The sequence below is a fragment of the Oryx dammah genome, unplaced genomic scaffold (genome assembly GCF_014754425.2).
Source record: "Oryx dammah isolate SB20612 unplaced genomic scaffold, SCBI_Odam_1.1 HiC_scaffold_10, whole genome shotgun sequence".
NCBI classification, from domain to species: domain Eukaryota; kingdom Metazoa; phylum Chordata; class Mammalia; order Artiodactyla; family Bovidae; genus Oryx; species Oryx dammah.
The window spans coordinates 5,489,691-5,511,521 of NW_024070194.1; the positions used below are offsets into that span (position 1 = coordinate 5,489,691).

A 21,831-nucleotide genomic window follows, 5' to 3' on the forward strand; every position below is an offset into this window, starting at 1 on the left:
GGAGATCTCCAGGACGACAGCCGCCTCCAGCATTCTTGCCTGGGGAATCCCATGGACAGAGGAGCCTGGCGGGCTACAGGCCACGGGGTCGCAGTCGGATACGACTGAAGTGACTTAGCACACAGGCACTACTCAAAAGGAACCCGTAGGGGGCAGCGCATGACTAGACCTGGGTCTCTGGGTCCAAAATCCAGGCTCTTCCCCTCTCCAAGGACAGGCCAAACCTCGAGTCCTTCCAACCCTCAAATTTTTTAAAAATCACATTTACAAAATAACTGTTGTACTACTAGTATTTTAAGTTGAATCACCTTCTTATTTCAAAACTTAAATACACGAATATTTTAAAAGAACTCACAAAGAAAAGCCTAGGGTACACAAAGTGAGAAGCTCCTGCCCAGGCAGAAAGAGCCCCACGGAAGCTGGAGGAGAGACCAGAAATGTCAGACCAAAGCAGAGAATGGGGCGGGGCCAGATGCTGCGCTGTGGGAGTCAGCGATCGGGCCAGAAGGAGCTGGAAGCCTGGGAGGGAAGGTCACGCTCTCCTCTGGAGAGGAAAAGCAGGGCCAGGGAGGGGCTGGGAAGGAACGAGGACGGGGGCTTAAGTCGGGTGTCTGAAGGGTGGGTGGGCCCAAGGAGGGAGAGAGGGAGAAACAGGAGCAGGAGAGAACCAGCAGGCCCGGGGCACCCGTTCTGTCGTCGCAGGACACAATCTGACTTTTTAACATGGGTCACTCTGCCTCCAAGAGGAGTCAGTATAACAGCCACGTGCCATTAAAATCACTTTGGGAGATTTTTCTGGTGGTCCAGTGTATAGAAATCCACCTTCCAATGCAGGGGATGTGGGTTCGATCCCTTCTCGGGGAGCCAAGATCCCATAGACCTCGGGGGTAACTAAGTCTTTGTGCTGCAACTACTGAGCGTCAACTAGAGAGAAGCCCATGCACCGCCACGAAAGACCTACGTGCCACAATGACAATCCCGCGTGCAGCAACCAAGGGCTGGCACAGCCAAATAAATACGTATTTCTAAAAAAATCACTTTGGTCATCTCTAAGCAAAGAACCCCTCTAAGGAAAACACTAGTAAGCCACACTGCCTGAAACCATGAAAGCAGCCCACTGATTGTGTTTGCTCCTCTTCACAAGTCAGGCGTGATGGTCCAGCTTCCACCTCATACCCCAGGCTACTCACACAGAGCCACCGCTGCTAAATTAACACCCAAGCTTTTAAGGAAACACAGGGAGTCACCCAGACTAAAAGCACTAATGCGTGCCCAGGTCTTACCTTGTGCAATGAATATCCTGACTCAAATATAATAGGTGGAAGCAAGAGGAGGAAAAACATATTTGGACGAAACATTTCTTCCTCCTGTAAACATAAAATGGGTATTTTCAGAGGCATGGGATTAAAAAATAAGTCCATCAGTGAAGAGCCAAAGTCATTCTTCTCTTGGAACCTGGCCCAGTGGAAACATACAAAGTTTAAATCACTACCTGATGATAAAACCAAACAAAAGCAGTGATAAAACAAACAAACAAAGACAGACCTCAAAAGAAAACCTATATTTAAAAATGTAGAACAAATGATTTTTAAAGGTGCCCAGAAAAATAAACAGCAGAATGAACTGCTTCCAAATTTACAGCAGTAGGCTCTTTATTCTACTAAGGAAAGTAAATTAATTTTAATATAGAAAACATTTCAATTCAAAAAGAACATTTTCAAAATCAAGTCCACAAATTGGAATTCCTCCAGGGAAAAGGTAATGGTAAGCCCTAAAACAATCCACTTAGAGGGAGGGTAAACCCCACTCATGTTTAAAACAGCCCTGCCTTTTCTCTGCCTATCATAGACAACTATGCCATGTTCCTAAATCTGACTGTGATGAAACAGTTCTCACCTGATGCCCCTGCAACTTGGGACATGGCTATAAAGTGAGCCCCTTGCCATGCTTTCAGATTCAAATATTAAGTACCATTATGAAATATATTTTGAGAATATGAATATCTTCAGGGGCAAAGTTACTCTAACTTTGGGGGGATGAAACAATTTCATCTTCTATATTAATACAGCTCTCTTCTTACAAACCTATGGAAAGAAGGAAGGAAGGGACAAAGGAAGGAAGGAGGCTCTAACTGTGGTGGATTGGAGGTAAAATACATACCGGTTCTTAAACCCAAATGATGACAGCCTATTTAAAACTGCAAAATCAGGACCTTTTCAAAAGAAAATTCCCAAGCCACAATCTTGACAGTCTGATTTCTTGTCAAAATCTCTAGTCAAAAGAATGATAAATGTACCCTTACAAATGTATGGCTGTTACCATAAAGACTTAAAATGACATTCGAAAAAGGCTCAAAATAGAAGCAAATGATGACTTCTGAAAATGTCTTTTTTTTTTTTTGGACAGGAAATAGCATTTATTGGTGAGCATGATTAAGGAGGGGACAGCGCTGATGCTCATGAGTGCAGAGCCCACCATTTGTCCAGGGGACCACGATTAGGGATGTATTTGACCCCACAGCCATCTGGGGTGAGTCGCTTTTCTGCCACCATGTTTCTCAAATTCATCCGCGTTGAATTTGGTAAATCCCCACTTCTTAGAGATGTGGATCTTCTGGCGGCCAGGGAACTTGAACTTGGCCCAGCGGAGGGCTTCAATCACATGTTCCTTGTTCTGCAGCTTGGTGCGGATGGACATTACGACCTGGCCAATGTGGACCCTGGCCACTGTGCCCTGGGGCTTTCCAAAGGCACCTCGCATACCCGTCTGGAGTCTATCAGCTCCAGCACAAGATAACACCTTGTTGATGCGGATGACATGGAAGGGGTGGAGCCGCACTTAGATGTGAAAACCATCTTTGCCACAGCTTTTCACCACGTACTTGGCACAAATACGGGCAGCCTCCAGGGCTTCAGAGGAGAGCTGCTCATACTCATCTGACACCATGTGGCCACAGAGTGGGAACTCATCCACTTTGGCCTTCTTATGCCCCAACTCAAAGATGCGAATCTTAACCATCAGGGACACCTCAGCAGAAGCGGGACTTTGGGTACGGCTTGTTCTTACAATACCGGTAACACCGGGCGGGGTGGCGGCCCATGGCGACACCAGGATCTTCAGTGGCGTGCCAAAGGGAAAGAGGTGAAAATGTCTTATTAAGTCTTAAAATAACAGCCTGTATAACAAGCTCACAACTCAGCCTGGGGCCATGTGAAAGAAATGGGCCGACCTCTGTGATTTGTGGGGCACCCTACTTGCAGGCTCTGTGTGGTAGGACCACAGCAGAAACTCTCAGAGTTTCAGAAACTACACTTCTCCTGGGAGAAAGGAGAGCCCGCCTGCAGTAGGCTCACAGTATCCTCGGTCCCCAGGTCATGTCCACCTGGAATCTCCGAATACGACCTGATTGGAAAATAGGGTCTTTGCAGATGGAATTAAGGGCAGAATCCAGTTTGAGATCTTGCTGGATTAGGTGGGCCCTTGAATCCAATAAGAGTGTCCTTAAAAGAGACAGAAAATGAGACTTAGACACAGAGATGAAGGCACGTGAGGACAGACAGGCAGAGAGAGGAGTTATGCTGCCACAGCCAAGGAATGCCCGGGACCACCAGAAGCTAGAAGAGGCAATGAGCAATTCTCCCCGAGGGCCTGGATTCACTTCCTCGAGGGAGTGTGGCCCTGCCAACACCTTGATTCCAGACTTCTGGCCTCTAGAACTATGCCTGAACAATCTCTGCTGTTTCAAGCCACTCAATCTGTGGTAATCTGTTACAGAAGCCATAGGAAACACACACGCCACCTGATGGGCAACAGTGTTACGAAAAGATCCCGGGTTCCTTTGAGCAACATCTCCCCTAAAGTGGTCTGAGGTGGTACTTGAGCAGTGTGTGTCAAATACCACTGACCCCACAGACTGAGAAAGTCAGCCCTTTCTGACTCTTTTTGAATCCCAATTGAGTCAGACACATCATTCTGAAGCTACGGTGTTAAGCCTCTCTCCAATGTGCTGATCCCTCTTTTTGACAAAGAGGGCAGGCTTGGCCTCAGAGGCTTCAGTAAGCAAATGTACTACTCTGTTTTTGAATTTATAAAAACAACTTTGGTTTCCCACTTCAAACGGTATTATAGTTTCCTTATTTAAAATAAACATTCACCAATGTTCATAGCAGCATTATTCATGACAGTCAGAAGGTGGAAATAAACCCGGGCCCATCCACAGATGAATGGATAAACAAAGTGTGGTATGTGCCTACCATGGAATATTATTCAGCCATAAAAAGGAAAGAAGTGATGCTACAGGTTACAGCGTGGATGAACTTTAAAAACATCACGATAAAGAAAATAAGCTAGATGCAAAAGGACAAATATTGCATGATTCCACTTATTTGAGGTATTAGAATAGTTAAGTTCATAAACACAGAAAGTGGAATAGGGGCCACTAAAAAAACAGAAAATGTTAAAAAAAAAAAACACACACAGACAAACAGAAAGTACAATACAAAGTAGGTAAAGAGGAATGGGGAATTGTTTAATGGGTAGGGTTTCTGTCTGGGATGATGAAAAATGCTCTGGAAATAAACAGTGGTGACGATTAAATAACACTGTGAATGTATTTAATGCCACTGAACTGTACACTTAAAAAGCGCTCAAATGCTAAATTTTATGTTCTCATTTTACCACAGTAAAAGCTTTTAAAAACCTGTTGTAAAAATGCACATACATAAACAAGCAGGCTGACTTAAATGTATTAAGTACATGACAACAAAGGTAGAAGGCCCCCAGCAGGAGAGTTTGGAGACAAAACAGCACGGGAAGAAAACAGCGCTCCGTCACTGTCCTTCTTCCCTCCCACTGCTCCTCCTAGCACCAGGTTTCCAAACAGGCCCTGCTTCCTACTGCGGCTTTCCACAAGCACCAGCTCCTCTGGAGAGCCTGCCCTACTGTCTTAGCCTAACAACCTCACCCTTTTCTGAGGTCAAGCACTGGCTGCCTGAATGTGGTTCACTTGTCTATACTATTAAATACGTTACTATTCTTTAACTTGAAAACCAACACCCACTGAAAAATATATTTAATAACTCTGAAGCATAGAAAATTAAAAGATAACTCTTCTCCTCGTGCTGCTCAGAGCAGGCCCACCCACTCACAGACTTCCCTGGGCTACCCTGCAGTCCCTCGGGAGCAGCTGCCCTCAGCGGGGAGAGCATGGGCCCGGGGCTGAGAGAGCTTCCGCTTCTTCCAGAGACACCAGAAGTTCACATTTTCACATGAAATTTCTAGAATTTTATATAGATTAATAATATTTAAAAGAAAACTAATGATTTTTTTAATGGGTTTAAATTGATTCCAATTTTGATCAACAGATTTTAAATCAAACAAAATGTGTCGGGGGTGGTATTGCACATCAGGTCTATCCAGGGTAAGAGCAGAGAAAGGGCGTGCGGTCCGTGCTCCCTGCCCGAGAATGAGCCACCGTGAGGAGCTTAAAGTGAGCCCAGCTGCAGGAAGGCCAAGCTTCATATACAACGCGCTCCAGTGGGGCCTGCCCAGTCCCTTCCCAGGCAGAGGGGAGTTCTAGAAATATTCCGAGCTCAATACACATACCGGGAAATCATTTAACACAGACAATATGTCCTGAATACTATTATTATTTTAGAAATGTAGCCTTTCTCTTTTTTATTGGAGTATAGCTGATATACAACGTTGTGTTTGTTTCTGATGTAAACTGACTCAGTTCTACATATATATGCATATATATATATTATTTTTCACATTCTTTTCCATTATAGATTATTACAGGATACTGACTATTACTTATAACAGTTTCAAATTGCATTTTACCTCAGACCATGAGGCTCGTTTTGCAAATTTTATACTCTATAGTTCCACAAGTAAATTAATCTTCATACCTAGGAGCTGGCTCAAAATAGGGGGGCGCTCAAATGTATATTTTTATCATACAATTCTTTTAATATTTTGAAATGGACCTTCTTTCCCTTCACAAAATCAGTTTTGCTAAGCTTCTTACTCAAGTTTCAGTCAGTCCGTGGCCCACAGACGATGGTCGCGTGCTAGTGCCCCCTGAGGGAACGGAAGGGTATGAACGTCCACAAAGTGATGGCAGGGTGGTGTGGAGGAGAAAATACAGTGCACGCAGACCAGAGGGCCTGGGCACCAGGGCCGGCTCAGCTGCTCTCCAGCTCTGTGATGCCGGACATGTCCCGACCCCCAGAGGTCACTTTCTTCACCTATGAAAATGGAGACAATATGAGGTCTATCTAACTCCATGGCTGTCATGAGGATGACAGAAGCTAGTGTGTAAAGCATTCTCTAAGGTCTACAGCGCTGGACAGGTAAGTCTCATTAGCTGCAGCTGTTAGAATAGAATCAGGAGAAACAAACACTGTTCAGCATTTAACGCTGGTTAGAGGGCTTTGCTGGCGGCTCCACTGGAGGCTCAGCTGGCGGCTCAGACGGTAAAGAAGCCGCCTGCCATGCAAGAGGCCTGGGTTCGACCCCTGGGCTGGGAAGACCCTCTGGAGAAGGGAATGGTCACCCACTCCAGTGTTCTTGCCTGGAGAATTCCATGGACAGAGAAGCCTTGCGGGCTATAGTCCATGGGGTCACAAAGAGTCAGACATGACTGAGCGACTAGCATACAGCAAGGCCATCTTAAGACTGTGAAAATGCACACAAATAACAAAACGTGGCATTGAATGCTTCTTAACTCAAAACAGAGATTTATGCTTTTTCAGAAAAGTCAGATGTAAAGATATCAACCCTAATCTACTAAAATCAATGGGACAATATAAACTTCATAGACAGTCAAGTAATGATAAGAAGGCCACCATAACCTTCACTGTCACTAAAACTAAGAACCAATCAAAACTGTACTTATGTTAAAAAAAGAACAGTTGGGTAAACCTACCTTCCAGTTTGCCAGTTTTTTAAACTCTATAATTTTTATAACTGCTCCCATGAGTATACCTAGAAGAGAAAATGTACAGATTAACAAAAAATTTAAGCTATAAGAAAGATTTATTGAGTTTATTATTCTAAAGAAACTGATTACTATTACATCTCTGAGTGGCTTTTATGAATTTCTGCAAGTTTTGTGTCTGAAAACATAAGAATGGAAATTAGTGTGGAGTTTTACGAATCATATGAGTTTCCCACCTGCAACTCAGGCAAACCTCCCACAACAAAGTCTACAAAAATCTGGGGGTGGGGAGGACGGGGTGGAGAGGGGCAAAAAAAGCTTTATAAAACAAGACCAAAGGGTAGTCTGCCTGGCATGGAAGACTTAACACTGCTCATTTTTGCTTTATCCGCTCGTTTTCAATGTAAAATGGCAGAAAGCTAAATTTGTCCTGTTACTGCTTATTCCTATCATTTTCACAAAGGAATTAAAGATCACATTCTCAGGCTCAGATGGCAGTGCCATGTAGAGTATTTAGTTAGAGATAAAGTCCTGATGCTGAAAATAACCTAAAGGAAAGGTTCTGTGAAATTCCTGGAATAAAACAGACCATCTAAGTTCAGGCATGTCTCCACAAAGCTGACAGGCTCACTGCTCTCTCATAAAGAACCCACCAAAAACAATTCTCGAAGATGTGTCACAGGTACAACTTATGACTGCCCTGTCCCTCACTAGATAAATGATTCTTGACCCTGTGGGCACATCAGAATAGAATCAGCAGGGGAAATTTTTTATAAAATAAAGACATCTGAGCAGAACTCTGGACCTGCCATACCACCATCTCTGGTACAGGGGATACAAAGTAAGGCTGAAGAACACCATCTCAGACACTTAAAGACTTCCCTGGTGGTCCAGTGGTTAGGACTCCACGCTTCTAATGCAGGGGGTGCAAGGTGGATCCCTGGACAGGGAACTAAGATCCCACATGCCTTGTGGCCAAAAAATAAATAAAAAAGACTTTTCTTTTTCCTAGAGGAAGAAGCTTTTCTCCATCAACAACAGAGAGCTGAAGAAACATACCTTATTGGGTGGGGGTGAGGAGAAAATACAAGACCATAGAGTTTTATCAGGAGAAGAAGCTGCACAAATGCTAACTGTCATGGGGAAGGAGGGGTTTGAGGTGAAGAGAGGAAATAAGTTCATTTTAACTTTATAAATCTCTGTACTATTTGTACATTGTTATATATTAATAAAACAATAAAACTTTTGATCAAATGGAGTAAGATAAAATCTGATAGATTTGAGCTATAAAGGGAATAATGATCAATGATATTTTCAGGACAGTAATCATACATTCCTATGGGCTTCCCTGGTCGCTCAGACAGGAAAGAATCTGCCTGTGATGCAGGAAACCTGGGTTCAGTCCCTGGGTCAGGAAGATCCCCTGGAGGAGGGAACGGCAACCCACTCCAGTGTTCTTGCCTGGAGAATCCTGGACAGAGGAGCCTGGCGGGCTACAGTCCATGGGGTCACAAAGAGTTGGACACGACCGAGCAACTATCACCTCCACTTCCAATCAGACACTCACTTGCCATGTGGTATGAAAGCACTTATTCTAATCTTTCTCAAAGTTCCCCAGTTGCTTCCTTTTTCTTATCTTTTTAAATTGTGTATATATTTTAAGGAGTTTTCATACATTTTTTTTTTATTAACCAGATAGTTTATGAATACTTTGTAAGACGTTATAAATAAGAAAAAAGTCTCTTGATGAAATCCCACCCCGTCAACTCTCTGTCTCCTGTTCCAAGGTAACCAACTGTCTTGATAAGTCTGGGTAGTATTCCAGCAGACCCTTTCTCCACCCTCTTACATATTTATATTAACCACATAGTTCTACCGTGTGTGTGTATATGTACACACAAGGCACACCTGTGAGTATTTATATAAAAGGTACTGTATCTTTCTGTTATTTGCTATTTTGCTAAGTGTTAGGATCAGGGGTTACTACACACAGATCTGCCTCATTCCTTTTTAATAGCTCTACAGCAAAGCATAAACACGCCAGAGGCTGAATAGACACTTCTCCAAAGAAGGTACACAAATGGCCAATAAGCACAAGGAAAGACATCTCACATCGTTAGTCATCAGGGAGATGCAAATGAAAACCACAGTGATTCGTCAGTTTATACCGACTAGGATGGCTAGCATTGTTTAAAAAATGGAAAAATAACAAGTGTCAGCAAGGATGTAGAGAAATTGGGACACTTAGTATTGATATATCGATGGTGGGCATGTAAAAATGGCACAACTGCTATAGAAAAGTTTGGCAATTTCTCAAACAGTGAAAGTTACCATGATGCTGCTGCTAAGTCACTTCAGTCGTGTCCAACTCTTCGCGACCCCATGGACGGCAGCCTACCAGGCTCCTGCATCCATGGGATTTTCCAGGCAAGAGTACTAGAGTGGGGTGCCATTGCCTTCTCCAGAAAGTTACCATATGACACAGCAATTCCACCCTAGAGAACAGAAAACTTGGATGTTCATAACAGCATTCTTGGCCCAAAGAGGGGAACAACCCAAATGTCCCCCAACTGATGAGTGGATATACAAGATGTCATGTATCCACAAATGGAACATTATCTGGGGATACAGAGGAAGAAACTACTGATACATGCTGCAATGAGGATGAATCGTGAAAGCATGCTAAGTAAAAGAAGCCAGACACAAAAGACATCTTTTATGATCCACTTATATGAAATATTCAGAACAGGCAAATCTACAGAGACAGAAATGTTTTCCTGGACAGTATTAGGGATGACAGCTAAAGGGTATGGGATTTCTTTTGGGGATGAAGCAATGTTCTAAAATTGCTGTAATGGTTGCACAACTCTGTGAATATATTATGCTAAATCCCTGAACTTTTATAGAGTTTAAAGGTTACATTTAAATACAGGTTACATTTGATGAGTAGCATGTATGGTGAATTATATCTCATAAAATGATTACCCCTTCCCCACCCCCCAAAAGCCAGATTCTAATACCTATAATTCCCACGGTTCCAATTCATATGACATGTCTAGAACAGACAAATGTAGAGATAGGAGGGAGGTTAGCGGTTGCCAGGGGACAAGGGAAGGGGAAAATGAGGAGTGACTGCTAATGTGTAGGGAGTATTTTTTTTTTAATAAACGTATTTCTTTTTGGCTGTGTTGGGTGTTTGCTGCTGCGTGGGCTTTTTCTCTAGTCGCGCTGCACGGGCCTCTCATTGCAGTGGCTTCTCCTACTGTGGAGTAGGGGCTCAGCACCTGTGTCTCCCGAGCTCCAGAGCGCAGGCTCAACAGCTGTGGGGCACGGGCTTAGCTGCTCTGGGGCATATGGGATCGTTTCAGATCAGGGATCGAACCCGTGTCTCTTGCACTGGCAGGCAGATTCTTCACCACTGAGGCACCAGGGACGCCTCAGAGAGTATCTTTTTGAGGGGATAAAATGTTCTGGAATTAAGGAAGATAGTAGTGAGGTTGTGCAACCCTGTGGATATACTTAAAAGCACTGAACTGTACACTTTGAAATTCATGGTATGTAATTCTACTTTAAATTTTTTTTAATTTTATGGAAGCAGAGTTGATATACAATGCCATGTTATTTTCAGGTGTATAGCACGTGATTCAGTTATATACATATATATTGTTTTTCAGATTCTTTTCCCTTACAGGTTATTATAAAATACTGAATATAGTTTCCTAGGCTATACGGCAGGTCCTTGTTGGCTATTCACTTTACTTATAGTAGTGTGTGTTAATCCCAATCTTCTAATTTATCCCTCCCCCGGTATTTTTGGAAGTTTCCCCCCATGATGGCTATCTCCAGCTGTTACCATTAACAGCTGCAGTGGGCACACATATACACAGCTCTTTGTGAGTATTTATTTCCCTAGGGCAGATCCAGAGACAACGAATGGCATGGGCATTTTTATCTCTGAAACTGTTGCCAAACTATCCTCCAAAGTAGTTATGAGGATTTAAACCCCTGCTCCAAAGCATCCTCACCAACCCTGGAAAATCATCGGCCTCTTCTGCCAATAAGACAGGTGAGAAACTGTACTTTTAAGGTTTCGTTCTGCATTTACAGCGCATTCTGCACTCAGCAATTGTTCCTGATTACAAGGGAAACTGATCCTTTTTCCATGATTTCAGACTTCATTTTCAAAGCTAGTGTTTTTTTTGTTGTTGTTGTTGCTGTTATTAAAACCTCAACTTTCTTTTTCCCTTGTAAATGTATACCAAACTTTAATACTTACAATAAATGCTTTTGTAATTGCACATGAAGCAATCACATCTGAGAATCAGTGATTATTCCATTGCCTAAGCTTGTTTCTGTATTACTATTTATGAGGAACTGGAAGCTTTGTAAAATACAGTATGATGTTATTATTACTACTAATACTATTACACGAGTAATCCTTTGAAGTGTCCTAGGACTTAACTACGGTGTAGCATCAAATTGGCCAACTCCTCCTTTACCTTTTGAGATTGAGGTTCAAAGTTAGGTCAAATCAATCTAGTATACAGAAGAAATTAATTTATATCACACAACCAGACACCCTAGAAATAAACCCTAGCTGCAATTTTGTACATCCCTATCAGTAAAAAGAATTTTGAGCATGCATCTCCAAGTTACAAATTTTTATTTTATTATTACTAAAAAGGGCTTCCCTGGTGGCTCAGAGGTTAAAGCGTCTGCCTGGAATGCGGGAGACCTGGGTTCAATCCCTGGGTGGGGAAGATCCCCTGGAGAAGGAAATGGCAACCCACTCCAGTTCTCTTGCCTGGAGAATCCCATGGAGGGAGGAGCCTGGTAGGCTACAGTCCATGGGGTCGCAAAGACTCGGACACGACTGAGCAATAAGGAAGGAAGATTACTAAAAAAGTGCTACTTCATCACTGTATTTTAAAATAACACAGGAATTCCGTGGCAGTCCAGTGGTTAGGACTCTGCGCTTTCACTGCCGAGGGCCCAGGTTCAATCCCTGGTCTGGGAAACTAAGATCTCACAAGCTGTGCAGTGCAGCCAGAAATAAATAAATAAAATAACACCAAAAATAGAGACTGTGAAAGAGATTCAAATTAAATAGAAATATTAAGTTCTAATATCTCCTTTTGCCCCAGTGAATCTTCATACATACACCTGATTATGAATACCACTAGATTAATTCAAAGGATCAGGAGCAATTCATAATTATTTGTTGAGCCCCTTCTCCCAGGTTTTGTTGCTTTAAATTATCCTTTTATTAAAAAAAAAAAATTATTTGGCTGCACCAGGCCTTAGCAGCAGCACGCAGGATCTTCGATCTTGGCTGTGGCATACAGGATCTAGCTCCCTGGCCAGGGATCGAACCCAGGCCCCTGCACAGTGAGTGCGGAGTCTTAGCCACTGGACCACCATGGAAGTCCCCACTTTAAGTCATTTTTAATCCTCAAGAGAATGCTTCAGGCAGGAAGGCTCAGAGAGTTTACCCAGCTTTTCTGACAGCTCAGGGCCAGCAAGTGACAGTGGACGGCGGGCTCCCGCGTGCATTCTACCACCTCCTGAGGCTGAGACACGGGTAGACGGCACCACGGCAGCCCACCTGCCCTGCTGCCACAGACTAACACCCCTCCCTCTCTCTCCCAGGGTGCACTGCTGCTCTGCCATCATCACTGTAGACCACGGGTGCTCTTGAAGATGAGCATTATCGGAAAATGCTTAAAATACATTAAGTATAACAGTCAGGTTACAAAACAGGATGTAGCACAAGATCCCAGTTCCCTTAAAAAAGTAGAAATATATGTATGTATATATACGCACACACATGTATTTATTTGCATTGTGTTAAAAAGAAACACACACACACTGCGGTGTGAGGCCCTGTCCTACAGTGTACAAGGTACAATACTTCAGCTCATTCTCACCATTACCCTACAAGGTAATAGACCATAACAACATAAATGATAGTATTAATAACGGCACGTAACAGTTAGTGACTACTTAGCACGTAGGCATTATACTAAGTGATTTCTACGCCTTGCCCTGTTTAGTATCGTCAGTCCTATGAAGTAAAGGCACTGTCACCTGCATTTTACAGAAAAGGAACCCAAAGGCCAAGGACCAGCATCACCCAGCTGGTAAAGAGCAGGTCTAGACTTGTTTTAAAACGTGAAAGCTCCAAGAGAGTCTGCAGTGAAAACTTAAGTCTCTGTCCTATCCTGGCTTCTATTCTCCTTTTTGGAGGCCACTGATGTTACCAGTTTCTTGGTTACACTATACATTTCTGCTGAGTGTCTGTACATTTAAAATCATATACATGCAAGAGGCTTCCCTAGTTGCTCAGTGGTTAAAAAAAAAACCCACCTGCCAATGCAGGAGGCACAGGTTTGATCCCTGATCGGGGAAGATCCCACACGCATGGGGCAACTGAGCCTGTGCGTCACACCTGCTGTGTCTGTGCTCTGCGTCTGGGAGATGCAACGACTGGGCCCACGTGCCGCAACGACTGAGGCCCGCGTGCCCTGGAGCCCGAGTTCCGAAACAAGAGGCCACAGCAGTGAGAAGCCCCAGCCCCGCAACCAGAGAACAGTGCCGCGCTTGCCCCAAGGAGAGAAAAGCCTGTGCAACAAGAGAGACCCAGCACAGCCAAAAATAAACAAAATTTAAAAATCAAATCAAATCATATACGTGCACAGGCATTCACGTGTGACACAAATTTTAAGTTAAATGGTAGTACGGTATCAACTTTTTTAACTTACCACTACCTCTCAGAAACTACTCATATCAACACACAGAGCTTCCTCGGGCTTTCTGCGTTTTCAGTGGCTGCAGTGCCTTCCACTGTGCCATCCAGTGATCTGCCCCTCGGAATGGACACACGGGTGTCTTCCAGGCTTCGCTCTCACTGCCATTCCCATCTGAGCAAACACATCGTTTCCCATGTGTAAGGGTATCCACAGGCAAAACCCCTGAAAAAAGGGTTGCTGGGTCAAGCGCCCAGGCGTTTTAAATGTCATGAAGAGCTTACCATGGTAAACCCCAGGCCATGGGGCCAGCCCAGTCCCCTGCACTGGGCCCAGCTGTGCGGCTACTAAGGGCTCACGGCTGTCCCCTTGTCCAGACAACTGCCCTTAGCTGCCGCGAGGCACCTCATCTTGGAAGCTGTGCCCACCCCACACTCGCTCACAGCCACTGATCACCTGATTGGGGTAGAGAAGTCCCACCCCTTTGCCTGAAGGAAAGACAGAGGCTGCCGGGCAGACTTGCCCCAGAGCCGTGTACCGAGGCCAGGCAAGGGCTATGCTGAGGTCACACCCACCGTCTGGTGCACTCCCTGCCCAGCCTGGTTAACTCTCTCCTTACAGACTTACTCCTAAAGAGCACCCCACAGTGCATGACCTGTCCAAGCCCGTCTCAGATTCTGCATTTAGGGAGCCACCTGGGACCACCAGTTCTCGGAGTGGGGTGGTTGCGGGAAGCACACTCGAAGAACGGGATTCTGGAGTTGGACCCCTCCACAGCTATCCAGCAAAGGGCCCCAACACTGGAGGCAGAACACTGCTCGTCCCTCACCGAGGGTAGCAGGGCCACTGCTGAGACTTGCACTTGTGGTGGACTGGGTCATGGCTGCTGGAGGAGGCAGGGGCTCATGTAACATCTCTGGTGTTAAAGAGGTTATGGTAGAAATAATAACTGTTAGAAAAATAGTGGGACTTCCCCGGTGATCCAGTGGTTAAGACTCCACACTTCCAATCCAAGGGGCACAGGTTTCATCCCTGGATGGGGATGAGATCCCACAGGCTGCAGAGCAGCCAAAAAAACAAAGACAAAAAGAGGAATTGCGGTTGTTGCTGAGTGCCACTAATGCTCTGAAAAGAGAACACGAAAGGCTGAAATAATCACCAACCTCAAGCAAAGGGTGAGAGTCAGAGGGCCGCCTTGGCAGCACTGAAATCGACCCTCATCTCCTGCAGTCGGACGGTCTCCAGAGCTAAAGACCGGGCAAGTCTAAAACCGCAAGAGTGGCAGACCTTCAGAGAAAGGTGAAGTCAGGAAGACACACCGCCCACACCTTCTCGGAGCAGGGCTCCAATATGGGAGAAGTGGGGTCAGACGTGTGGGTTGGGGAGCCTGGAGATGCACACAAGCACCTTTAACCTGCAGGTTCCTGTGGACCTTCCAGAAGTGGCCCCATCACCCTGCTGGAATACAGAGTTCCCAGGCTACTTCAAGATTACACAGATGCCCCCAAATGAGGCCTTAGGCTAACTCCTGCTTCCTGTCATAATATAGCTCCCATGGACACAGACCATTCGGGTGTTCAGGACAACACACTGGTCCACTACTGACCTCATGCTAATCTGATAAGCACAACGTGGCAAGGAGATGTCTTGGTAAGACACAGATGCTTCAGAGGATGGAGACTTTTGCGGGCCTGCCCATCTGGGAAGTTTTCGGGGATCAAGTGGTCAGGAGCACACCAAGACGCTGCCTCCAAGTAAAGGACAAGGTCAGTAACTTCTACTCTAATAAAGAAGCACAGTGCTTGGGAGGCCTCCCTCAGGTTTTGGAGGCAACACATCCCACACTTGAGAAAACTACTCCCACCCATTCACTGGTGTTTAAGAGGCCGATGGTTTTGAGTGAGGGAACAACCACTGGTCGCAGCTCCAGCAGCTCTGCCGCTTCCGCCATACCATCCGGCTGACTCCAAGGGACCGAAGGATCTGCTAGAAAGGGAGGCCGGCCAGCCCCCAGGGGAGGGTCTCTCAGCATAGATCCCTGGGGTTCTAGAGCAAGGTCATCCCACATGCAGAAGAGAACCATACACCCCTCGGAAAACCCCCAAGGGGAAAGAACCCCAACAGCTCCTGGCATGTTCTTGGGCCGTGGTAGAGACAGAGCCCCTGAGTATGGGGCATCAAGTGCCCACACAGCCAGAACCATCCTTCACAAGCTGGGATGCCACATCTACCGAGTTATGAGGCCAGACAGGCCTAGGAACAACTCACTTTAAGATGACATTAAAGACCAAGCTCATGTGCGTCCACAAGGCACAAGTACTGGGGTACTGCACAACCACAGGTCAAACCAAGAGACTCGCTCTGTGACCACGGAGGTGCAGAAGTGGGCTCGGCCATGGGCGCCACGCGGCCCTCTCCCGAAGGGCCAGCTGGAGCGGCCAGCGGCCTCTTCAAGACAGACCCGAGGCACCAGCTTGAGGATGACGTCTGTGGGGAACGGAGCCCTCCTCTAAGACGCACGGTGCTTCTTAAGCCACTACAGGGGTTACATACCCCACAGGCAAGCGTGGGTACAGCGCACAGCAGCAGCACCACCCGACACCACTCTCAGGGACTCCCTTCGGAGTGGAGATTCCCACTTGGAGGGTTTCTACCTCCCTTAGCCTGAAACTTTAGGCTCGGTGTGTTGAAAGGACCTGGCTCCCAGAAGGCGACGTGGCTACCAGGGTACACACAGTAAGAGTTAACCTCAGAAACTGCCTCATCAGTTTGGGCTCTTTGTGCCTACAGACCAGCAGGCCTGGAAACTTCCCATGCTGGCAGGGACGACTGAGGCTGGTCACCATGAGGAGACAGGTCTGGCCACTACATAAACGGGCGGAAAAGAATACAATGACTGAGGCAATACGTTTTTAACCAAAATGATTTTTTAAAATACTGTTAGCACATTTTGTCAGCTATAATCACAGAACCACTTATCTTATAATAAGGTTAATTTTGAAATTCCTGTCCTTGATGCTGCCACCTATACTAAAATAGCTACTCCAAAGATAGTATTCTGAAAAACAGAGACTCGCCAGAGAGAGGTGAGGCGGGTCCTCAGGGCCGTCTGTCTGTTTTCTGGGGAGGTGCTGCTGATACAGGTTTTGTTTGTTTTCGGCTGTGCTGGGTCTTCGTTGCTGTGCCTAGATTTGCCCTCTCTAGTTGTAACAGGTGAGGGCGGCTCTCCAGCTGCGGGCTGCAGGCTCCGCACTGCGGTGGCGTCTCCTGCTGCGGGGCACGGGCTCTAGCGCACGCGGGCTTCAGGGGTTGCAGCAAGTGGGCTCGGCGGCCGTGGCTCCCGGGCTCCAGAGTACAGGCTCAGTAGTTGGGGCACAGGGGCTTAGCTGCCTCTGGGGGCTCTTCCCAGAGCAGGGATGGAACCCATGTCTCCGGCACTGGCAGGTGGATTTTTTTACCACTGAGCCACCAGGGAAGCCCTGTACATATATATATTTAAAGGTACTTCTTCAGTGGAATGTTATTCCTTTCTAACCCACTGAGAGCATGTATGTGATGAAAGAGGAAATGTCTAGAAGTCAGCCCAGAAAAGCAAGTTTCAAAATGCAATCCTTTAGCAACCTTTCTCTTCTAAAGTTGAGACTACTTCACTATTCTGACATATCTGAAAGATTTAAGTGTAAAATGTAACTTTAAGATGGAAAAAATGCTGAGCCAAGAGAAGATGGTCAGAAAACTAGGGGGAAGAGTCCAGGCAAAAGGGCAAGTATTACACTGCACTAATGGCAGTAAAAGAGCAACAAGATGTTCCAAGAATAAACTGTCACCTCTGATCCATGTTTCCAGAAACACAGAGGTTAAAAGTCTTCTTGGAATGCAACAGCCTGGAAAATCTTGAGACTCTAATGCGATCCTTTTGTCAATCTGACAACCAATTTTGGCCTCTGCCTCTAAGACAGCTACTTTAATGCCAACAAATGAATGCCTGTTCTTTCTCTAATATAAATCAAAGTATCTAAGGTTCAGGGAGAGTTTACCCACGGGACAGTTCAAGCTGCATCACCATCAAACTCTCATTAAAGCTGTTAACAGTTACAGTCGGGATTCTTGCTTTAACTTTTCTTTAAAAAAACAAAACTTTTTTCAGAACTTAAGTAAAATTAGATGGAAAAGGAAATGGCAACCCACTCCAATATTCTTGCCTGGGAAAGCCCATGGACAGAGGAGTCAAGCAGGCAATACTCCATGGGATCTCAAACAGTTAAACACGACTTAGTGACTAAACAACAACAAATATATCTATTTATACATTTATACTTATATAAATTTCTAAGGCCTATGTGTATATATATATATGTCTACAATCCCCTTTTCTTTAAATTTTACAATTTAAAAAATCTGAGGGCAAACATGTTTTTTTATGATCCGTTTGGTTACTAAACCTGAGATGACCTGAAGGTCCCCCTTCCCCTGCAAAAAAACCTTAAGTAAAATTAGAACCACAATCACCGTATATGCTATTTTCAGAATTACTCAGGGTCAACAACGCAGGAACTGAGTGATATTTTTTCAACTTCCACTGAAATCTTCCATAGACAAAAACAGCCCTACTCTTAAAAAATTACAATCTTAACATAACTAAAGGAGTTAACATAACTAAAAGCACAAAGTTAAGAAGACTGTGACAAGGAAGCACATTTGTGTATTTCTATTTACTCAATGATTCAATCAAATCAGTTACAAGTTAAAACTTGATTTGTCTGTCAGTAGCATTTAGGCTCGGAAAAAGCAATGGCACCCCACTCCAGTACTCTTGCCTGGAAAATCCCACGGACGGAGGAGCCTGGTGGGCTGCAGTCCATGGGGCTGTAAAGAGTCGGACGCGACTGAGCGACTTTACTTTCACTTTTCACTTTCATGCATTGGAGAAGGAAACGGCAACCGACTCCAGTATTCTTGCCTGGAGAATCCCAGGGACGGCGGAGCCTGGTGGGCTGCCATCTATGGGGTCGCACAGAGTCGGACACGACTGAAGCGACTTAGCAGCAGCAGCAGTATTTAGGCTAAACCCTGGAACATGTAGTCAAATTTCCACTCTTAAACCTGTTCTGGCCTTTCCTCACTCTACAGTAAAGTATGACTAAGAAAAAACATCTACTCCTGTTTCTGCTATATATATCAGAACAGTGGACAGGATAATTATTTATTTTCACTCTTTATCAATTTCAGTCCCAAATATAAAAATAAATATGTGAACTTTACTAATACATGGAAAGAACAGGAAAAAGTAAAGAACACAAAAAATGGTATCAACTCAAACCAAGTCAAGTCATCTGATGGATATGTGTACTTCCAAGGGTAGTTTGGAGAGAAAGAGGCATTATAAGAGGAGCTGGTTGTCAAAAAAAAAAAAAAAGGATTTTTCTTTTTTGGTATAGCTATTTAAATGTGCCCCAAAAAATTTACTTAAAAATGCCCAAACTACAGAATTCCCTAAGTATAGAAAGTATCTGAAAGCTGTGAACAAGGGTCAAGGAAATATCTTCAGAACTTTATGCTGATATTATGTTTTTATAAAGAATGAAAGTCTCAGGATTCACTTGAAAATATAATAGAAGAGTAGAAATGTGCTGTTTAGAATATAGATAGTCCTTTTCTCTTTTTTTTCTTCTTTAATATTTTAAAATTTATTTCTTTGCCTGCACCAGGTCTTAGTTGCAGCATGCAAACTCTAGTTGCAGCATGTGGGATCCAGTGCCCTGACCAGGGACTGGATCCAGGCTCTTTGCATTGGGAGCACAGAATCTTAGCCACTGGACCACCAGAGAAGTTCCTGGACAGTCCTTGTCCATACCAACAGTTTCTTAGGAACTCTGAATGCTTAACACAAAAGGTCAACAATATCTCTAAATGACTATGGACTAAAAAGTAACTTCTGGTTAGAAGAAGTAGGCTAGGAAAACGTATCCCTGAGAGAATGAAAACCTCATTTTCTTTGGCAGCTGTTTTGGCACAAAAATTGGAAATTCTTGAAATGGTGGCTATCTCAGTTATTTTGTTACACTTTGCTCCAATAGGAGAAAAAAATTTTCCTCTCATCTACATAGCTTTATGAATTACAGGACTATTTTGAAAGCTTTTTCAGCATTTCTAAATTCTATCCAAATGTCCTCTAATATAACAAAAACTACTTTCTGGACCCCAGCATGATCTCTAGAAGTGCTTTTAGCATTCCAATCACTTGAGTTAGAAAATTAGTACTGAAAGTAAGACGGACTTTCCATCCGAAGACCTGGCTCTTCTGGCTACAGTTATTTGTGTAACGTCAGCGAAGACATAAACCCCGTGGCCGACCAGCCTTGGCTCACCCCCATCGTCACTCCACTCCATGTCCGGTTCTGGGTGGCCATCTGGGGAGTTCATCTTACAGCTTCTGGTGGGACCTGGGAGGAGTGGAGGGCGCCTCGCCCACGGTGACTGCCACTGCAAGGAGAGTGAGCCTGAAGCTGGAGAGGCTTACCGTGTGGAGAGAGCCTGACAGGGAAGCCAAAACAAGGGGAGCACTGTTGAGAAATGGAGAAAGTCCAGGAGACTTGATCCAGTGAAGTCTGAAGCTGGCACTGCCTGTAGCTTTTCTTGTGCCCTGAGCCAATGGGTGTGCAACCACACTCCCACCAATCTGTGTTCTTTGAACCTTTTTGAATTGATATTGTCCACAGAATGGAAAGAGTCCTGTATCAGTTAAGATGTTTTCCTCTGCAAGTAAAAGAACACCTGACTAAAAATGGCTTAAACAATAGATGTTTTTTATCTCATATAACAGGCAGCTCTGAGATAGGTGGTTTCAGGGCTATCAGTTCAACAGAACAACAGTGCAGTTGAGATTCTGGGTTTTCCATCTGTCCCCTTGGCAAGCCCTAGCATTCTGGCTTTGTCTTTGAGCCATGATGACTGCAAGATGGTTGCCAGTGCTCCAGACATCATATCTTCATACAGCAGTATCGAAGGAAGGAGAAATTTCTTTTTACCAGAGAGAAAAAAGTTTTCCAAAACTCATCACCCTGGCCTATTTCCCTTTGATCTCAGTGGCCAGAACTGGGTCTCACACTGTCCACTGCCTCCACCCCTCTCAGACAATCACTGGGTAAAAGATAACACAATTTTCATGATGGCAAAGCCCAATCTTGACTTGGAGGGGCCTACCTTCCTTAAGTGTACTGTGGCAAGACACTAGGTTCAAAACGAGGATTCTGTTTCCATAGCAGGGGGATGGCTCTGGGCAGGCACCTAACACCACCTCTCTAAGTCCTCTTACAAGCGCTGGTGCTCAACAATCCCGTCACTCAAACATTCAAAAGTTAGGACCCTGACATCCCAAACCAAATCATACGAACCACCACTTTAATTTCCATGTGCACCATGCCAGATACACAGCAACTATGGTTCTTATTCTTAAGAAACTACGTAAACTGACCACAAAACTGTAACTTCCTTGAGTGGTTTTTTAAGTCTTTACTGGATGCCCAAGAATAACAGGTATTAGCTAAATAGGTTATTTTCAACATGCCCAATATCAGGAAAGGAATGTTAACGAATGATCTTCCTCTTCTTAGAGCTCGAAGGCTCTTGTTAGCTAAGTTAGAATCTGCCAGGATGTGCATATGAAGAGCCTGTTCAATAGAGAACAGGAACTCTCTGAGTAAAACTTGTTTCTAACTCTTTACTGAAGATCAAAACTTTCTAGTGTTACCTCTTCCTTAAAATATGGCATCACCTGGGGTTATGGGGCTTAAATGAGATGACACTGTGAAAGCTCAGAGCCCAGAACCTGGCACTGAAGGTACCATGAAGTCCAGGGAAGACAAAGGAAGGGCTGAACCAGAGTTGTGGGACTGCTGGTGGGGGAAGAATGGACAGAGTCTGACCATTCAATTTATTCAAAGATATTCTTGATGTGGGTCATTTTTAAAGTCTTTATTGAATTTGTTACAATATTGCTTGTTTCGTTTTGGTTTTTTGGCCTCAAGGCATGTGGGCTCCTCAGCTCCCTGACCAGGGAACAAACTCGCATCCCTTGCACTGGAAGGCAAAATCTTTAACCACTGGACCATCAGGGAGTCCTTGATCATTCATTTCTAAAGTTAA

At 44.6% G+C, this 21,831-nt stretch overlaps 1 protein-coding gene and 1 pseudogene across 1 annotated transcript in view; both read right to left on the reverse strand.

The window, feature by feature from the left end:
• The window catches only part of SLC9A8 (solute carrier family 9 member A8), a 74,921-nt gene that overhangs the window by 43,213 nt on the left and 9,877 nt on the right, over positions 1-21,831 (reverse strand). Inside the window, exons 4-5 of the mRNA XM_040248171.1 lie at positions 6,929-6,987; positions 1,284-1,367 (exon numbers count right to left, since the gene is read on the reverse strand). Of these exons, the coding sequence (XP_040104105.1) occupies positions 1,284-1,367; positions 6,929-6,987 (143 nt within the window). The remainder of the gene's footprint in view (positions 1-1,283; positions 1,368-6,928; positions 6,988-21,831) is intronic.
• Positions 2,388-3,146, reverse strand: LOC120869094 (annotated as a pseudogene).